The sequence below is a fragment of the Anguilla anguilla genome, chromosome 3 (genome assembly GCF_013347855.1).
Source record: "Anguilla anguilla isolate fAngAng1 chromosome 3, fAngAng1.pri, whole genome shotgun sequence".
In the NCBI taxonomy this organism is placed as follows: Eukaryota; Metazoa; Chordata; class Actinopteri; order Anguilliformes; family Anguillidae; genus Anguilla; species Anguilla anguilla.
This window is the reverse complement of record NC_049203.1, coordinates 9,038,615-9,057,755: the sequence shown is the minus strand read 5'-3', so window position 1 is coordinate 9,057,755 and position 19,141 is coordinate 9,038,615. Positions and strand designations below refer to the sequence as shown.

The following is a 19,141-nucleotide window of genomic DNA, read 5'->3' as shown; positions in this document are numbered from 1 at the left end:
GAGAAAGAAGCACGCATCAATGCGAGTGGGCGTCAGAAACGTGTTAGCCAACAGCCCTCAGCTTAATTTTCATACTCGACACTATTCTCCGAACAGTGTTGGTTTACCGAGCTGGTGCTGTGCAATCCGGCGAGACATGAAGGGGCGCTACGCTGACCCGCGACATGAGAACCATCAGCAGTATGCGCAACCTTCAACACCGGCGAAGCACACAATCGTGCATGTTTGTTCATCGAAAATTGTCAGTGGATGTTCACGACATATTTCGTCCCGTACTGCCTTAAACCTGTTTTATCAGTGTCCCAATGCCCTCCATTATAAACAGCAGCCTTTGGTGCTATATTAAAATAATAATAAAATAATAATAATAATAATAATAATAATGCCACCGTATCGCAACTTTAATACAACGTAGTTAATTTTTGATATTATTAATACAGTTTCCATAAAATTCAAACTACGCCTCAAAATAATAACTGTAAATCATTTTCATCACACTGTTCAAACTTCGATGTTCTGAAACAATTTTATACAGGAACATAAAAACTATGTAGGCTAATAGATAGTGTGGAGGAAGTAGTTAACAGTTGTAGTTAACAGTTGGACAGAAAACCGTTCATTTTGTCAGGAAGTCACACTTCAGATTTAAAATATCCTTTGCAATTTGGCATTCAACAAACATGTGTTCTTAACTTGGACTTAAAAGTAAATGCAGGCATATCACCTTTTCTTTATGGTGGGTTTTTTTATTGAGAAAAGTCTTGCTTTCAACTATTAGTAACGGTTAATGGCAAATATTGATTGAATCCCATTCCCAGCCACGGTCAATGCCTATAGTCTGATTTCCCTTCCAACTCACTAGATAGGCCTAACTATTATGGCCAACATAGATCTTATACAGCATACAATACGGTCTGTATTTGGACAGTGACAGTTTTCGTTGTGTTTGGCTCTGTAGCACATTGGATTTGAAATTAAACTATGAATACGAGGTTAAAGTGCAGACTGCCAGCTTTTTGCAGGTATTTGCATCCATATTGGGTGAGCCATGTAAGAATTTCATTTATACATCCTCCCTGCATATCGGGGGACCAAAAGTAATTGGACAATTGGCCGCTCAGCCTCTTTTTTGGCAGGACGTTGTTGCATTTTTGCTTCATGCACTAGATAACAGTCACGACATGATTGTAGATGTGGCATTTGCATTTGATTCAATTTCAATTCAATTTTATTCAGATTGCTTTGTAAAAAAGAGCAATACGAATAAAAACTGAATTGAAATAGAATTTCAAGACACTTCACAGAGTAACAAAGCAAGAAACAGAAAAAATAGCAAACGGAGCAAACACCAGGCCTGAACTCCCAAATAGCAAGCACATCAGTTACAAAAAAAAAACTCCAGGTGGGGAGAAAACCCTCAAAAAGTGGCAAGAAAAAACTCCCTGATGGGAAGATATCTCGTGAGGAACCCGGCTATAGAGGGGGAGCCCATCCTCCACTGGCTGCCCTGGTGTAAAGTAGCGGTAGAATAGAATGTAACAGAAATGCTACAAGGGATCTGCCACAGCAAATAAAACGGGGTAAGCAGGTTTCAGTTGAGGTAATGGCTAACAGGAATAATGGAATACCAACACTATAGTTCACTATAGTGCAGTTCAGAGGGGCCATGTGATATATCTGGAGTCTGTTGATTTGTCTCCCAACATGGGCACCAAGTGTCAATGCCAGGAAAACAGGTCATCGTGGGGAGGAAAAATCTGAATAAACGATCAGAGACATAGCTAAAACATTGGATGTTTCAAAAAACTGTTTGGTACATTGTTAAGAAACAAGGATGCGCTGGTGAGCTCAGCAATAGCAAACAACCCGGTAGACCACAGACAATCACTGAAGTGGATGACAAAAAAATACTAACAATTGTGGGGGAAAAAAAACCTTTTTCAACTGTTGAACAGATCAAGAACACTCCAGAATGTAGGCATAGATGTGTCAAAGACTAAAATAAAGAGAAGGCTACACCAGCATAACCTCAGAGGGTTCACTGCAAGATGCAAACCACTGGTATGCCTTAAGAACAGAATGGTCAGGGTAGTTTGCTAAAAAGTACATTTAAAAAACTATTACATTCTAAATCAAAGTCCTATGAGATGAGCAGTAACCTGTACAAAAGTGATGGAAAGAAAAAGTGGGCTGAAAGAAAAACTGCTCATGATCCAAAGCATACCACCTCATCTGTGAAACATGGTGGAGGTGATATTATAGCTGCCACTGGAATGGACTCAGTTGTCTTTATTGATGATGTGACTGCTGACGGCAGCATCAGGGTGAATTTTCAAGTGTACGGAAACATCTCATCTCATCAGATCAAACCAAATGGCTCAAATCTCATCGGACAGCGCTTCACCTGGCAGCAGGACAATGAGCCCAAACACACTGCCAAAGCAGCTGAAGAGTTTCTTCTGGGCCAAGAAGAGTGGAATGTTCTTCACTGGCCAAGTCAATCACCTGACCTGAATCCTACTGGGCATGTGTTTCACACTTGCTGAAGACAAAACCGAGGGCCAAAATCCCCTGGCACCAACAGGAACTGAAGATGGTTGCAGTACAGGCCTGGCAGTGCATCACGAGGGAAGACGACCAGCATCTGGTGATGCATATGGGTCACAGACATCAGGCAGTCATCAAATGCAAAGGATTTGCAACAAAGCACTAAATATGGCAAGTTTATTTAAGATTGAGTGAATTTGTCCATTTTTTGGTCTCTTAAAATGTGCCTCCTAAAATGGCTATGTGATGTGAATCACTGGATATGGACGTAAATACACTTACATTAAAGCCGATAGTCTGTGTTTCATTTTCAGTGTTTCATTTCAAATCCAATGTGATGGAGTACTTAACCAAAACAACAAAAATTGTGTCACTGTCCAAATACACTGCACTATATATAGTATTTAAAAAATGGCCGCGAATCACGCTAGTTAATCAAAATAGACTTAAACATGTATCGCCATCTCAGGTTTTTTTCACGTTTTGAGTAGCCTACTTGTTATATAATTAGCATCAAATTCCCCCTCTTTACGCATTGGTTACGTTCTCTACTTCTTTGTACAGGTTAAGCCACTCCGCAGCGCCGGAATTCAATTCTTCCTCTTTGTTCTTCCCTTAAAGTTCATGTTCGTCTGACAAAAGTCTCATGAACAATTAGAAGTAAAATACACTGTGTAATGTGTAACTCAGATTTCGCAGCTTCCTGTATGTCCTCAAGGTCAAACTTTCGCACGCTGAAGGTTTGCGCGTAAAATGTCAATAACCGCTCGGTTGTGAATGAAAACCCTTAAAAATAGACAGCGTATATTGTTGTAAAGAACTAGGTTCTTTTATTGTACAACGAAAATAGTGGTGTGACTCATCTGGAGTGTTCATGGGCAAGAGAGCTCATTTCCGTCATCCATTCCAAAATAGGTTTACACTACAGTATAAAACTTAAGTGTTATTAAAACCACAATTTAAATTCGAAGAAATAAAAAAAATAACGTCGACGGTAGACCTACAAAGTTTAGTTATACGTTACTGTGACAGATAGGCTACACGAACGTACCTAAGTGAACCGGAATATTGATTCTGAAAGTAGTGATCTAGACGACATTTCAACTAACGAACCCCCTTGCATTTGTTTTTAAACAAATATTTTTATTGTTAAATCGCATTTTACCTTGTATTCTGAAATAAACCGGATTGTTGTCATGGCCTTAATTGTGAAATTATTTGGTTTTATTGGTTGTGCCATATTAATCTTTTGGAGAGAGAGAGAGAGAATAAACATGAATAAGAATTGGGAGTAAACCAAATAATTAAACAAACAAAATATGCCTATCTGGAACACAATCAAAACACAAAATAAACGTTAGAACTATTTGGCCCAAAATGGAGAATACAATCTGGCAGAGTATCTCATCACCATCAGAGAAAGCAAAGGCCAATCCTAACCAAGTACAGGCTCAGTGACCACACCAAAGCAATTGAAAAAGGAAGGCACAAAAAAACATGGCTACCCAAAAGGATGTATATGTGGCCAATGCAAGACCGGAAAGGTAGAGACTGACATGTACTTCCTGCTGTACTGCGAAAAAATATTCACAGATAAGAAAAACATATTTTAATAATATGTCAAAATTCCGAAACAAATTCCCCTCGCATACAAATGAACAATAGCTGCGAGTCTTATTAGGGGAACGACCTACAGCCTCATCGCAGCTAAATATGCTCTGGCCTGTCACAACCTGAGGGGCAGTCAGTAAAAATGAAACCAAATAAATAAATAATCAGAATCAGAATCAGAATCAGAATCAGAATGGTATAGTGAGAGAGGGGGAGAGAGAGAGAGAGAGAGAGAGAGAGATCTAATCTAATTCACAGTATCAAATGCAGAGACTAAACGAGAAGTGTCCATCTCGGAACTTGGGTGACTGACTAAATGTGAATTATTGAACAGTAGATGTGACACTTGGTGTCACCACCTCAGTCTAGCCCAGTTCTACGCTGTATTTCTCGTTGAAAGCACAACTAAGAACCTGATCTTACGAACCAAGGGCATATCAGCTTTAAACCACTTTCTAAATATTCATGTAGTATAAAATTTAATTACCGTGAATCGTAGCCTATACGAGACATTTCAATTTGGATAAAAATATTTAAGGAGTGACATTACCCCCTAGCGGTGGAAATAAATAAACACTCGCGTCCCGTTGTAAATGATCCAGGCATTGGACGTTTTTAATTCATGAACCATTTTACGTATTCCTGACGTAGCCGTCCGTAGTAAAATACGTGGGCAAACTTTTTTTTTTTGACACAGTTGACAGTTATTTGCGATGTGGTTTTACAAATCTATTGTGCATGACTACGTTAACCCACCTGCACTACTCTGGACTTCAACACCCACAGCCCTCCAAGCAAACTATGCACTGCCTGTTGCTGAAACCTAAATGGCTTCTCTCATCAATTTCATTCATCTGCCCTGTGTGTGCTTGGAGTGGATGACCACCCTGAATCAGGATCCACCCAAGGTTTCTTCCCATTTCCTCAGGGTTTTTATTTTTTACTTTACCAGAATTACCACTGTATTTTATGGTTTGCTCTTTTGGGGTCTGGGGCCCTGAATGTCCCTCCCTACCTCTCTCCTCCTACTCCATCCGGATTCCCATTCCCATCTTTCCCTATCTTATCATTTCCCTACAGGGGAAACTCTACCTTCCCTTCCACGCGTTAATTCTTGTTACGAAAAGATTACCTGGTGTGTTATGGCCCGACCATTTCACTCCCATTGTTTGCTACTTGAAATGTTGGTGATTTACGAATCTAGACCTTATCTTGGTGCACGAGTTGTAAGTCGCTCTGAATAAAAGGGCAAGCCAACTGGCCCATGTGAAATCGGATGCAAACGTTGCGTCACAGCACAACTGTGAACAAAACGGTTACGCAAACAAACCCTGATTGCCTACTAGTAACTCGTGCACCTGAGTCACGCATTGATAAATTAGGACAATCGAATACTCCTATTTTTAAACGGCGGAAAAAAATATTGGTAGTTCTGTGTGTTGATAAAAGATTCTCCATTTGTATTAAAGGAAATTTTCACAAAAACGTTTTTTTATCTTTTTTTTAAACTTTGCTGTACTGGAGATGTGCCCCTTATGATATGCAAGACATACTAAATATGGTTTTCTTCATGAATGGGACAACGTTGGCCACTATTAAGTGTTCCGTCCAGTTCGGGATTTGTATTTGTCAATTACGGTAAACGGTTCTTCGTCTTCAAATATTTCTAGTATTATAGTATAATATTATGGTAATATTTTTAGGATTTATCTTGAAATGTTCTTTTCCGCAGTAGCGTTATTAAACATTACTCGTATCAAGTGTGGGCTATTCTCTTTATAGCCCAAAACTCCACATACGGTCTGTTGAAAGCCATAACTTCCGTAAACAGCTTTCATCGTAAACGCCTGATTCATGTTTGTATACTTCTAGTGAGTTCTCGTCGTTTCTAGATAAGTCAACACGAGTCCAAAAATGATGTCAACTGGAAAACTAAAATGAGGCATATGACCAGAATGAGTCATCATGGGACGTAGCGACACCCAGCGTTGAGTAGAGTGTACGACTGACAGCCAAATTGGGCCAATTCGTCGCTTATTGTGCGCTCAGGCACACAGAGGCTTCTTTGCCTGTGCGACAGTATATCCGCGGATGTCTTAAACTTTCCGTACAATTCAACAACTCGTAAATATCAGTACTCGCTGACATAGAACAAGCAACTACAAAATGTTCGTGATGAGAAGATGGTTGAATATCCTTTTTTACTTTGATTGCACGAGCACTGTCTTAGACTAAACACATATAAGGCTAGAGGTAGGTTGCCAAACGGCTAGATGGGTTACCATACGGGTAGATGGGTTGTCAAACAACAAAAACAAACACGATTATTGGTAGAGGCCAGTAGGCCTATACAATGTGGCGCAAAGCGGGAGACATGAGAATTATCCAAAAGCGAAGTTCACTGGTGGTTTCTGTGCTTTGGCTAAATGGATGGTTTCTTAAAACTGAATACATGTCAGATAGAGCCCGCATTTATGTCTTTCCGTACTGAATGCATGTCAGCTTCAGTCATATACCTTATTTTGAGTGTATACGCAACAATTGTATTTTTCTGCCATCTACTGAAAAATAAAGTGTATTGAAATAGTTTAAGGCAGAGCTAGCCTATGGGAGTGTCGATGGTTTTACTGCTGTTTGAGAGTCGCAGGTTGGGATTCACGTTTACATTGAACTGTGAATGACTGTGCATAATTCCTAAAACCAGAAATTGATTAAATATAGTTTATAAATATAAATATGTATGGGGATGAATATTCTCTATGAACAGCAACTGTTATTTTAAGAGTGATGGAATACATATAGCCTAGTAAAAAAAGAATTTGAATACACTACACATTCCCGACAACTCATTAAGCCAATTTGAATGGAAATATTGAATTAATTATAAAATTGTAATATTTAGCCAACTATAGAATGGATTTTGGTTTACAGCTACATCATTATCCTGATTTCAAGAGGTTTAAACTTGTCTGTGTTAACCTTTCTGAGCCCCTGAATTTATTTGACATTTTGTGAATATATTTTTTACATTTCAGCATATCCATATTTAAACACTTTAGGATAATATTCCGTTTTGTGGGATCAGTGCTTGAATATTAATCCAAATGTAGCTGAGCGTATTTAAGTATATGAAATACTTAGAAGAGTAGATATTCTCATATAAAATTTCAGATGCAACCATATTTTGGCCCAGGTCTGCCTGAAATTTAAAACTGGGGTCCTGGCTCACTGTGACTGTTATAGGTCACATACAGTACATGCCACAAGGAGAAGGGACTTGCCCAGTATCTTGGCTAAATTCCCAATCAGACCCCTTCAGTCTGGCCATGTAATCATTATATTATCCAGTACGGTTCGGTCCCTCCCTGACGCGTAACCCAACCTAGGAGGCGGGGTTACGTTTTTGTGGCGCTTGATTGAAGCGAGTTAACCCCATTCCCTTAAAGGTTTGTGAAATGATATGAGAATGACCTGTCCAGGCCCTGCGGCTGAAGGTGGTCGGGCCAATGAAAGGCCGCAATCTGGGAGAATACAAGTCGCAGCATACCCCCGAGACTGAGACGCCATCATCATTTATTCATCTTCACTGCATGCTCACCTCCTATACCAGTTCCTTTGCATCATAAATCCATCCAACAACAACAACATCATGGCAATGAAAAGCGTACTGGAAGTGTATTCACTGTAAAAGTTCCACAGTACCAACTGATAAATATTTTAGCTACAACAAAAGAGTTAGTGGCCAAGAGTCTTCTGACAGTGGTTCTAATATTATTTCTGAATTACAAAAAAATGTATCTGATGTAGTCTTAGCTAAATCAAATAAATGTTCTTGATCTGTGCATTTATTCAATAGATGTAACCTACAGGGCCAACTTTTCTCCACAGACGGTCGTTAGTATTGTGGGGTCTGTGTGGAAGTTTTAGGACTCTGTGAGCTCCATCTATTGAATTAATACACAGATCGATACACTGATTTGAATTACCTTAGACTATATCAAATAAATACACTCATCGTAAATGAAATTTGTTTGATTATTTGGCCTTGTTCTAGGAGCTTCCAGGTGTAATTTATATGGATGAGTCAGTGAGTGACATTCGGAATAAGTGACGCGGTGACCTCGTGCCATGCAGAAGGGCCTAACCTGTTCAAGGTCGTTACTCATACTGACGCAGCATTATAGCTGTAACAATACCCGTCTCCATCACAACTAATCGGTGAGTAAAAAAATAAATACATAAATAAATAAAGTTTGCATCTCCTGTAAAACAGCTCTCAAAGAAAATGTTGCATTATATGCCGAATTAAAAAAAGGTTCAAAGACAGTTTTTAAAAACAATATAATTATTAACGGTGAAAACACAATGATTTCATCAGGGGATTTCCCGCTGAGAAATTGCTTCGTCATTCCTCGCCCTTCAGCCCACATTTAATCGCTCCGCCCCTTTGTATAGCTACTGCAGCCTACCTTCACGCTAGCAGCATTGGCAGACAATAACAAATATAAAGGAATGGGGTGGTTTCAGACGGCGGACTTCCCCCTCCTGGTCAATGGTGAAACCTGATTGGCTGGTGTGCCGTATAAAAATTACAGGTCGGCAGAGAGTACATACGTAACCGTAGCAGACAAACAGGATAGGCATCACCAGAGGGACCAGCACAGCTGATCGGAAGTCGTTTCAGCGAGAGTAATTTCTAGCTGCGCAACAGATAATTCACGACAGATCTGAACATTGTAAACGCCGGAGAAAAGCAGCGATTATGTCGATGACAGTGAAAGCATATCTGCTCGGCAGGGAGGACGTCCAAAGGGAGATCCGCCGTTTCACCGTAGACCAAGATGTGGCGACCAGTTTTGAGTACCTGAATCGAAAAGTGGCCGACGTCTTCCAAAGCCTTCGGAATGCAACCTTCCAGATGTACTACAAAGGTAAATAAGGGCAATTTATTTGGGCCGTTCTGTATATTTTTACTTGGGCGACTAAATTCTGGACTGTACTGGCGGGAATAACGACATAATCGTGGGCCCTTCCGCATTGTAGCCTACGTGGAGCAGTGTTTTGAAGCTTTAATGTAGGTTTCATTCCGTGACCAAAGCAATCTACGTACAGTGTCTCCTATGGATAGTGCAAATAAATGACCAATTATTTACATTCATATAGAGGCAATCATTAGATTTCCTCTCTCGCTTATCAAGTCCGAAATGGTCAACCAGTCTTTGACCCGGTTTTTGTATTTTTTCAGCACAGCAACTGACAAACAAGTTCTGTGTCACAACAGACATGTAGCCTAGTTGGCCTTCGCGATTTAAGAGACCGGCGCTGACGTGTAGTGTTCCTTGAATTAGGCTACACATTATTTTTTGCATATTCGGAATTATTATTTGTAGGCTATATCTGCTCAAACCAATACAAGAATGTATCTTAGGATAACTCGAAGCAGTACTGCATTGGCTTATTTCAGTGGAAAATTATGCTTCAGGTAATTTTTTAAAAATGTGCGGATTAGTAATTTTGTTCTCAAGTCACATGACCAAATAGGCTACTGACAGTATTTGGGGTTTCTTGCGCAACGCCGAGTCACAATGAACTGTGGTAGGAACAGCAGACCACGTGACGCATTCGCTCTCATGTGACAAGATAACAATCCAAATGTAAATAATGGATTATCTTAGATCAGTAGGATAAGCACTCACTGATTTGCGTGCGTTTGTGTGCTTATGCGCAGATGAGGATGGGGACATGATCGCCTTCTCATCAGATGAGGAGCTAATCATGGGACTCTCTTCCGTGAAGGAGGACACCTTGCGCGTCTTCATCAAAGGTGAGTTTATCTAGCGTATCCTGGACAATATCAATCCTTTGAAGAGTAGGCCTTTTTCAACATTCTAAGTCGGTGTTATAGAATTCCATTGTTTCAGTTACTGGTAGTGATTGTTACATCAGCATTAGCATGCTCAGTTAAGGACATTCTAATCACATATTTGTGATCTTACAACTTCCAGGGTTAAACTGATGAGCTATAAAGTAACTTATGAAAGAACCTGCTTAGTTCACCAACAGGCAGCTGCCACTAAAGAAAGCAGACAGGTAGAGGCGTCCCTCTCACTAGGCAGATTGGGCATTGTGCCTAGGGCCCCGCCTTCTTACCCAGTGCCCAGCCTTCTCGCATTCCCTTGACAGATCGATTAAAAATCAGAAGGTGCCAATGTTTTGGAGAGGTCCGAAAATAATTTTTTGCCTAGGGCCCCTAAAAGTCTAGGCAGAGCCCAGTAGATAGGCACCAGGTGTCATATTACTATCCGGGTGGTATGCCAGCCTGTGAGCCAGAACAGGGAGAACACGCGGAGCACAGTTTGTTCTCACCCCTCTCCGTCTCTCTCTCTCGCCTCCAGAGAAGAGGGAGAACAAGCGGGACGTCCCCCCGCAGGGCTTCCAGGGCCCCGCCCCCTTCCCGTTCCCCTTCCCTCCGACCCCGGGAGCCCCCCACATGCCTCCCCCGCCGCACCACCCCCACCCCCACCCCATGGTGCACCCCAGTGTGACGTGTGACGGCTGTGAGGGCCCGGTGGCGGGCACGCGCTTCAAGTGCACCGTGTGCCCGGACTACGACCTGTGCTCCACCTGCCAGGCCAAGGGCCTCCACAAGGAGCACGCCCTCATGCCCATCTGGCACCCGCTCAACAACATGTTCGAGGTGAGATCCCCCCCCCCCCCCCCCTTCTCTCTGCCCTGTCACCATGGCAACGTTAAGGCTGCCTCCATGCAACCAGAAAAATTTAATTGGAGCGCGCCAGTGCATCCCGATTAGACGTTCACCCAAATGATCTTTTCTGTTACCGCACATCAATTTTCAGGAGCAAATGCTCCTACAGTTGGGAGTACCGTAGAGCCCCGACAGATCGTCATGATGATACAAGACGTGTCCCAGTGTGATGTTCACAGTCAGTCACTGTCCAGTAGGCTGTACTCGCAGTGCTGGACCTTGGCTCTAAGGAGCAGTAACAGCTGGAGTCGGGAACGTAATGTTCCCGTATGAATCATTTCTGTCAAATGATGGTTCAGCCTGTGCATCTGGTTCTGTTATTGGGTTCAGGCAGTTCTCAGCTGCTGTCTGTTTTCCTTAACGAGTTGTTTAAATAGTTTACGCAGTTCGGTCCGTGTGCGTGGTCCAGTTCTGTTTCTAGCAGTCCTGAGTGTGTCTCTGGTTCTGGCCGTTTCAGCATTGGTTCCCTCGGGGCAAGTGGATGCGCAAGATGAGACACGGCATGGGCCACTGCATGTGGGCCGGGGCCCAGAACCAGGCCCGGGCTGAGCCCGGCCCGTCCGGAACAAGCCCTGCCTCCGAGCCCACCCCGCCTGCCCCTGAGAACGGGCAGGCCCCACCCGGTGAGCTCCACACACCTCCAACAGCACTTTCCGTATCGGTGTTTAAAGGGTGGAAGGGCCTTCTCGCTTTACACTGCATCCAGCCGGTTTCTCATTTCAAACCTTTCAGTTAAACTGACGAGCGACTACATCTCCAAAAGCAAGAATAGCAAAATCGTAAAATATGTAAATATGTTCAAACGTCTGACATAGCCATTTCACTCGGCTGTAGAATCCTCCATTAAAATGCCTCAGGACAACGAAAAGTGCTTTGGTTCATTAGCTAAATTGTACAAAAGCGAGAACCTCCATTCCTAAAAGTTGATCTCCTTTCCCTTGAGCTGAAAACTTGTTTGTTGACCGGTTCCTCCGCTCCACCCACAGACGGAGCGGCCTCTGCCCAGGCCAACGTGGAGTACCTGAAGAACATCGGAGAGGGCGTGGCGGCCATGCTGAGTCCCCTGGGTAGGTTAAAAGCGCCGGCGTCTTTCCATCGCCGCACAGCGACTGTTACTAAGCCTTGTCCAGATGGCGTGCGTTACAGACTGGCCTGTTGACCGTGCTGCGTCACTACGAACCCACGCCCAGGGCCGGCCAAAGGGGGATGGGCTTGCAGGCTGTTTGAGACTGATTCCTCCCCCTAGAGTTCTCCCCTTTAGTCCCGTCACCACAGGCTTGCTTCTCATGATGCTTTTAGTCTGGCTCGTGCATCGAAGCGCATTTATGACGAATGTTTTTGCGAAATGCGCCGTGTAAATATTCGATGCGTCCGCAGGCATCGACGTGGACATTGACGTCGAGCACGAAGGGAAACGGACCAAAGTCACCCCGACCCCGACCCCGCCCGGTTCCGGAGGACCCCCCAGCACCCAGTCTGACGGCAGGCAGGAAGAGGAAACCACAGACAAACAGAGCAGTCTGAAAAGCAATGCGAGCGGGACAAAGGTACTCTATTGGCTAACGCAGATTAATGTAGTTAAGTCTGGGCATGTAGCAGGCATTCTCCTCCACACCGACTTACACAGCTTACACTTTTACAAGCAGTCCATTTATGCTGAATGCAGTTCAGGTTAAGTGCCTTTCTCAAGGGTACAATGGCAGTGCCTCAGAAGTTGAACCTGCAACCTCAGAATCAGAGGCCTGGTTCCCTAACCGTTGTACTACGCTGCCGCAATCCAACGCCACCGTCTCACCCTAGGCTTACAGAGGGTTCTTTTACCTTTTTCACAAGGCATTACTTTCATAAAGTATCCAGTGTTAACTGGCATTTTACCAACTATGTTTCAGCCTGGACTGTGATCTCCAATTTCTGTCCCTTTTTGACCATTCAAAGCATAACAACATTTTAAAGGCAATTCACTCGAGAGACATTTGACTCAACTTCCAATATTTGAACCACAAGATTGATACACAAATTATATAAGCCTGCAAACAGACCACAAACTGCCAAATCCAGTTACAGAAAGCTGTAAAAGCTGAGATAGCACTTGAAAACCCCTGTGGACCTCTGGACACAGGCCCGTTTTAGGCAATCTGGCTTTCGATCTGTGTACCTGTACAAACTCCCGTCTCCGTCTCCCCCCCAGGGGCCGAAGGACCTGGGCAGCGATGAGGAGTGGACGCACCTCAGTCCGAAGGAGGTGGACCCCTCCACGGGGGAGCTGCAGTCCATGAGGATGGAGGAGGGCGAGGAAGATCCAGGGGCCCCCAGCACGTCCGAGCAGGGTCCCACGGGCCTTCGAGAGGCTGCGCTGTACCCCCACCTGCCACAAGGTACAGCATGACCTCATATCCTGATGTGCCACCGCCGGGTCTTACCTCACTTCCTGTACCACCTCCAGTCTTAAATGCCATATCAGAAGTGTCCAGTCTCATCTGAAAAGGGCCAGTGTGGGTGCAGGTTTTTTAGCCTATCACTACAACAGCTGATTAAACAAATTAACTAATCTTGGTCTTCAGTGAAGACCTTGAAGTACAAATCAGGCGCGTCAGTGCTGGGCTATAACAAAAGCCTGCACCCACACCAGCCTTTTTCTGATAAGATTGGACACCCCGGAACTACACTCGTGACCACTGAAAGATAGTATAACGTTCAGCAAATAATTAAAAAGCCACAGTTACCTGCAAGTCCGGTATAAATAGTAATGGGGACAGGATATAGCCAGTGAAGTTTGAGGAGTTTATGGCTACAGTGAACCAGGCCATAGGTCAGTTCCCGGAGTAGGGACTCAAACCCAGCTTTAACCGGCTCGGTTCTCTCGGCAGATGCGGACCCGCGGCTGGTGGAGTCCCTGTCGCAGATGCTCTCCATGGGCTTCATGGACGACGGCGGCTGGCTCACCCGCCTGCTCCACGCCAAGAACTACGACATCGGGTCGGCGCTGGACACCATCCAGTACTCCAAACAGCCCGGGCCTCCGAAGTAACCAGCACAGCGCCCGGGGAGGGGGGTGACCGAGCGGTCACTCCGCACCATGAAGAGCCCTGCATTTACCACAGCTAGCCTATCAGAAACTTCTTTTCTATCCTTCTCTAATGTAATCTAAAAATGAGCTGAAGTACTTACCAGCTTTAACACGAATTAGCGCTAATGATATATGTACCAACAAAATAACAGTGGTGTATCCGATCACTCAATGCTCAGCTAGTTATAATACTGAGTAGTTGTTTTTTTGTTTTAATCAGGCATTTAAGCCTGTTAACATACTTTTAAAAGTAAAAGTACTTTTATTTGTGACCAAATTAAACTGGTAAAGTAGTAAACAAACAAGTTCAGCTGTAAGGAGCTGAGAATTGTTAGCATAAGGTAAACTTTACAAGCTCTCAATGAAGTGGATGGTACCTTGATTGCCGGTCGTGATTTTGCTGGTCATGTGGGCACTTTGTAGAGGGAAAAAAAAACTGTTTCTCTGTCTTGTCTGTCCTGAATAAAGCGCTTTGGCATTAACGAGATTCTGCTCATTGTTGAATACAATCTCCAAATTAGCACATTTATTTTACTACCAATATACAGCAGTAATATGAATGAGGATAAAAGCAAAGTCTTAAAGCATCTATAAATCTTTCTGCCAAGATACAAAGGGCTGCACGTGATCCGGGAAGTTTATACGAGGTGAATAAAACGGACATTGCACTGCATAGTCTTATCTACCTTGGCTCTGCTCATTTCGGACACAAACAGATCGTTATTTAACAATTGTGTAAACAGAGAGGATAGGGGAGGAATCCAGGCTTTCTGAGGTCCAGAAAAGGGGGGGCAAGAGGGGGAGGGAGAAATGCACACAAGGCCTAAAATGAGTCATCAAAGTCCTCGTCAGTTTGAAAGAGGGAGTGGAGAGAGGGGTGTGGCTTGCTGATTGACAGGTTCTGGGGACAGGCAGGAGCTGCACTAGCTGGGAGTCTTGAGTGGAGGTGGCCAAGACCGTCTCTGTGATTGGCCACCTTCTGAATGCATTGGTAACCAGGAGAAAACTTGAGGCTGCTTTCTGGGCTTTTCTCTGAAACCCCCGCAAACACTCTGTTGGTTAAACGGACTTCCTCTTGGAAACGGCCGTGTTCTTCAAATCGACCCATGGAGACAGAAGGGAAACCTAGTGGTTTTTCACTTCCTGCTCTACCCCTGGAGGTACCTGTGTAAGTGTCTCTCTGTGGTTCCTCATCCTCCTCGTCATCCTCATGCCGCAGAGACAGAAACCTGCTCCATTTGGAGCTCCTGGACTCAGGTTCACCTCTGCTGCTGGCTCCAAGTGGGGGAGGAGCGTCAGCTGCAGGAGGCGGTCTGCTGGTGCCTGGGGCATCATGGGAACTTTTTGATGCTGCCCAGGAGCTGGAGTGCGAGTCGTGCTTCCCTTCAGGCTGCTGTAATCACAGACACCATGGTGACAAAATGTGAGCTGATCCATCAATCAGCCCCAACAGGAGGAGGCCTTTAACAATCTAATGTCAAAAAATGAAGGAACTAAACTTGGACCAGAGCTTCAAATCCTTAATGAGGTTCTGCACATGTGTCATAGGGCAAGGTATTACACCCGAAGTACTTCAATACATCATCCAGCTACATATATGGATCATTTATAAAATGTAATACAAAGCAGAATTCCCTGGAAAGGCATGCATTTTGAACGCGTCTCAGACACCATAATAACAACATAGCCTACACTTCCAGCAGCCAGACACCTTTCAATCTTTCACAGAAGTCCGCAATGAAAGATCAGAGAAACAGACCCCTGAAAACACTGCCGCCCTCGTATTTGAGTGGAGGAGACGCTCAGTCTGTGAAGCACACGAGGGCAAAAGACTGTTTGAAAAGCTCAAAGAGTTAGGGGCGTACCGTGCTCTGCTTGGCTCTGTGCCAAGGGTCCTCAACTGCACTTTGGTCGACCCTGCCGCGCTCGGCACGAGCAGACTCCCCGGACAGCAGCGAGAAACCCCAGCTCCTCTTGCGCTTTCTGTTGGCGACCGATAACCAATCGCTGAGCTTTGCGGACTCAGCGCACACATAAAGCAGCCAATCGGCAAGCTGTTTTCTTACTGGCCTCTTAATATTTTGTGAACGAATCAGAGTCCCCCTTTTCCCTACTGCGCAGCCTCTAGCTCCAAATTGTACAACATGGCAGCGCCCACAGACAGACTGCACACCACAGGCTTGAAAACACTTTTCACAAAGCCCATAGAAAGTCAATGGGTGACATCACAGTGACTTTGTCCATATTTAGTCTAGTCTAGGTTTCAGACCACATGCTAAATACTTGGGTGTGGTTGATTTTTGGCACACAATGGAACAGAGTGTGCGTGTCTAGTCTTAATCAACGACCTTAAAAAATATTCTTCAGCATGTCACTCACGAAGAAAATGTCTGGTCAGGTGATATTGGATGTCAGGTGTGACACCTGTATATACATGACTGGCAGCATGCCATTCACACCCTTCTGAAAGGCAAACAGGCACAGAGGGTTCAGCTGTAATGAAATGCAGGAGAACCAAAAAAGCATTAGAAACGTCAGTGTAGTCTCTTTTGGCCTGGTGTGTCAGCCGTGTCTGTAGTACTAGCCACTGCTAGCAATGGGTCTGGATGATCAGAATATGGGAAAGCAGAAAGTGAACTGCAACCTACTGCTCTCTCTCTCAGATTTCCCCAACGGGGAGTTTTTGGCTCGCCAACATTTGATTGTTTTTTTCTTTTTTTTTTTCTCTCACAGGGTTTTTTTTCTTTTTTTTTTTTTTTTTTTTAAACCTGGCTGGTTTTTTTTGGAAGTTTCAGGCTTGGTCTCAAATTGTTCAATTTCCTGTTCTTTCCTGCAAAGCGTCACTGTGACAGCGTCTTTGTGAAAAGGTCCACACGCATAAAACCCGAGTTGAACAGATGCCGCGCGCAGCATTCAGCAGCGAAAGAGTACGCAGCTGCGGAACAGCAGCGAAGCCCTCAGGCAAGCGGCCTGCTGTCAGGTGACCCGCAGCCACGCCCGCTGAAAGGAGGAGTGGCGGCGCAGAACGGGCACAGTACCCCGCCTTCCTGGTGCAGCCGCGCCAGCTGCCATGGTAGGCGCTCCTCTCCATGGAAACATTCTCCTCTTCCTCCGCCGCCTCATCCTCCCCCTCCTCAGGCCCCGCCCCCCCACCTGCTCCGCTCAGGTATTTGCTCCAGCGACTTACAGCGCCTGCCGCGCCCTGTGGGAAACAGACAGAAATGCCCATCGCATTAGGTAATGGGAAAAGAAGGAGAACTGTATAATATTAATGAACCATCAAATCACACCAAGCATGCTGGAATGGAGATACGATACGCCATTTTATTTTAGATGGACGATGAGCACACAGTACAATACAACTACATCATTTTAAAACAAAAAAAGGAACATAACAGGCTACGCATTAAGTTACAAAAATATATAACATCTATGTATAAATGGAGATGCTACTTCATAACTACCAGTTCCAACCTGGCTCACGCAGGTCCTGTCTGGACCAACTCACCTGCTGGTTTTCACAGGTCAGAGCTTCATCGCCTTCCTCTTTGAGTTCTTCCTCCTCATCCTCCGGCTCCCTGTTCAAACACCGACAGATGATAAACCAACATGTGCTTCAAGAGACACAGCCAATATACCCTTAGTTATTAAATGGCATTTCAGATGCAATGACTTTGAACACCATTGAACACATTTCCTGGTAAATTTAAGGCACAGTACACAGATTAGAACTAGTCCCTGTAGAAGCCTCTGTATAAATATGTAACACCATAATGAATAATGAAACCTGGTACCAAAAAAGAGGTTGTAATCCTTTCTATTTAATGCTAAAAATAGGCTACGAAGAATCATAAGCTGTTTGGACACCAATGGACACAAGTTACTGTTGCCAATGGATCTGAAAATGGGATTTCCACTGATTCATTTCAGTCATGAGTTCAGATGCTCCAGTTAACTTCCAGTTCAACTAGAACAACAACATTGGTCCCGTTGTGCAAATAACCTGGGGCAGTCTGTTCAGAAGTGGTGGGTGCCGGTCTAAATTCCAGCGGTAACCAACAACTCCTCCCTCAAAAAACACAGCGCGCGTTACCATGAGAACCTCGCATGCTCTGCCTCGTGGAGCTCCCCGCGCAGGGAGTTCAGCTTCTGGACGTGACGTCTGCAATCTGCCCCTGAACCCCTTCCGTACACCTGTGAGAAATACGGTACACATTTACTCCACACGTACGGAAATTCTCATCATTTTCAAAAGGAAAAAAGCACACCGACACACAGTTAGCTTAAAGACTTGCTTGTCTTGCTAATTGACGTCTGAGGTCACTGCAGTCAGATACCTAACTAGCTGCCATGGTTGCACCAATCATGAATGTACACGCCTTACCTTTACGAGCGATTGCTTTTCTCCACACATCTTGCAGCTCCATTTTTTGCTCTTTTTCACCTGAAAATAAAGAGCCTCCCGTGAGTTTTGCAGCTAGCTAGCTACCAGGGAACCGTGTCCAGCTGATAGTGTTTAGCTAATTCTAGCGAGCTGGCTAAGTGAGTTTACATTACCTGATGAACTTGAAACGTCTGACAGGAAAAACACCTGAGGACATGAAACTCTTGCACCATGTTCTTCTCAGGACAACGAACTCTATATGTGCACTAGTTAAGTTAAATACCCAAAGTAAAATACAACTACGCGGCGATTCGTGATACATCCAACATTCTCCCGGCAATTTGTTTCGAAAATCGTCATTATGTCAACGTCACAACATTCCCACTTTTGAATCCCTTATGATCGCGCGCCACCTTGCGCATCGGAGAGGAAGTGAACATTTTCGACAAGCACAGGCAACAGAGTACGGCAGCGCGTACGGCAAGCCCTCGTATTATTTAGCGTGACCGAGACGAATGATGATATCTGTTATAGATATTTTTAAAGATATTATGACGGGCCAAAATGTCTTTGATATCCTGAATTATCGTTGCTGCTAGTCAGATTATTATTTAAGAAATCTTGAATTATCATTCCGATTGATCGAATTGTAATTATGACTTGTCCAAATGCATATGTAACTATGTAAAATGCAGTTATAGAGAGGAAACTATTTAATGCCAGAAGGCCTTGCCATAAAGGCTTGCAAAAATCTGCAACCAAAAAT

At 44.1% G+C, this 19,141-nt stretch overlaps 2 protein-coding genes across 3 annotated transcripts; one reads left to right on the top strand and one right to left on the bottom strand.

The window, feature by feature from the left end:
- Positions 1–8,662: 8,662 nt before the first annotated feature.
- Positions 8,663–14,478, top strand: sqstm1 (sequestosome 1). The gene is made up of 8 exons (XM_035410891.1): positions 8,663–9,089; positions 9,887–9,982; positions 10,554–10,855; positions 11,382–11,547; positions 11,911–11,991; positions 12,302–12,471; positions 13,113–13,299; positions 13,792–14,478. Exons 1-8 carry the CDS (start codon positions 8,921–8,923, stop codon positions 13,950–13,952), a joined length of 1,332 nt encoding a protein of 443 aa, XP_035266782.1. The 5' UTR covers positions 8,663–8,920; the 3' UTR covers positions 13,953–14,478.
- A 566-nt stretch (positions 14,479–15,044) lies between these two features.
- On the bottom strand, positions 15,045–18,739 carry mrnip (MRN complex interacting protein). 2 transcript variants are annotated; one of them, XM_035410892.1, is made up of 6 exons: positions 18,549–18,739; positions 18,376–18,435; positions 18,085–18,185; positions 17,500–17,569; positions 15,857–17,193; positions 15,045–15,384 (listed from the first exon to the last, which is right to left on the bottom strand). In XM_035410892.1, the coding sequence occupies exons 1-5, from the start codon at positions 18,606–18,608 to the stop codon at positions 16,804–16,806; spliced, it is 681 nt and encodes a 226-aa protein (XP_035266783.1). In that variant the 5' UTR covers positions 18,609–18,739; the 3' UTR covers positions 15,045–15,384; positions 15,857–16,803. The 2 variants fall into 2 exon arrangements, with proteins under 2 accessions (XP_035266783.1, XP_035266784.1); XM_035410893.1 differs by having other exon boundaries at positions 18,094–18,185.
- Positions 18,740–19,141: the final 402 nt, after the last annotated feature.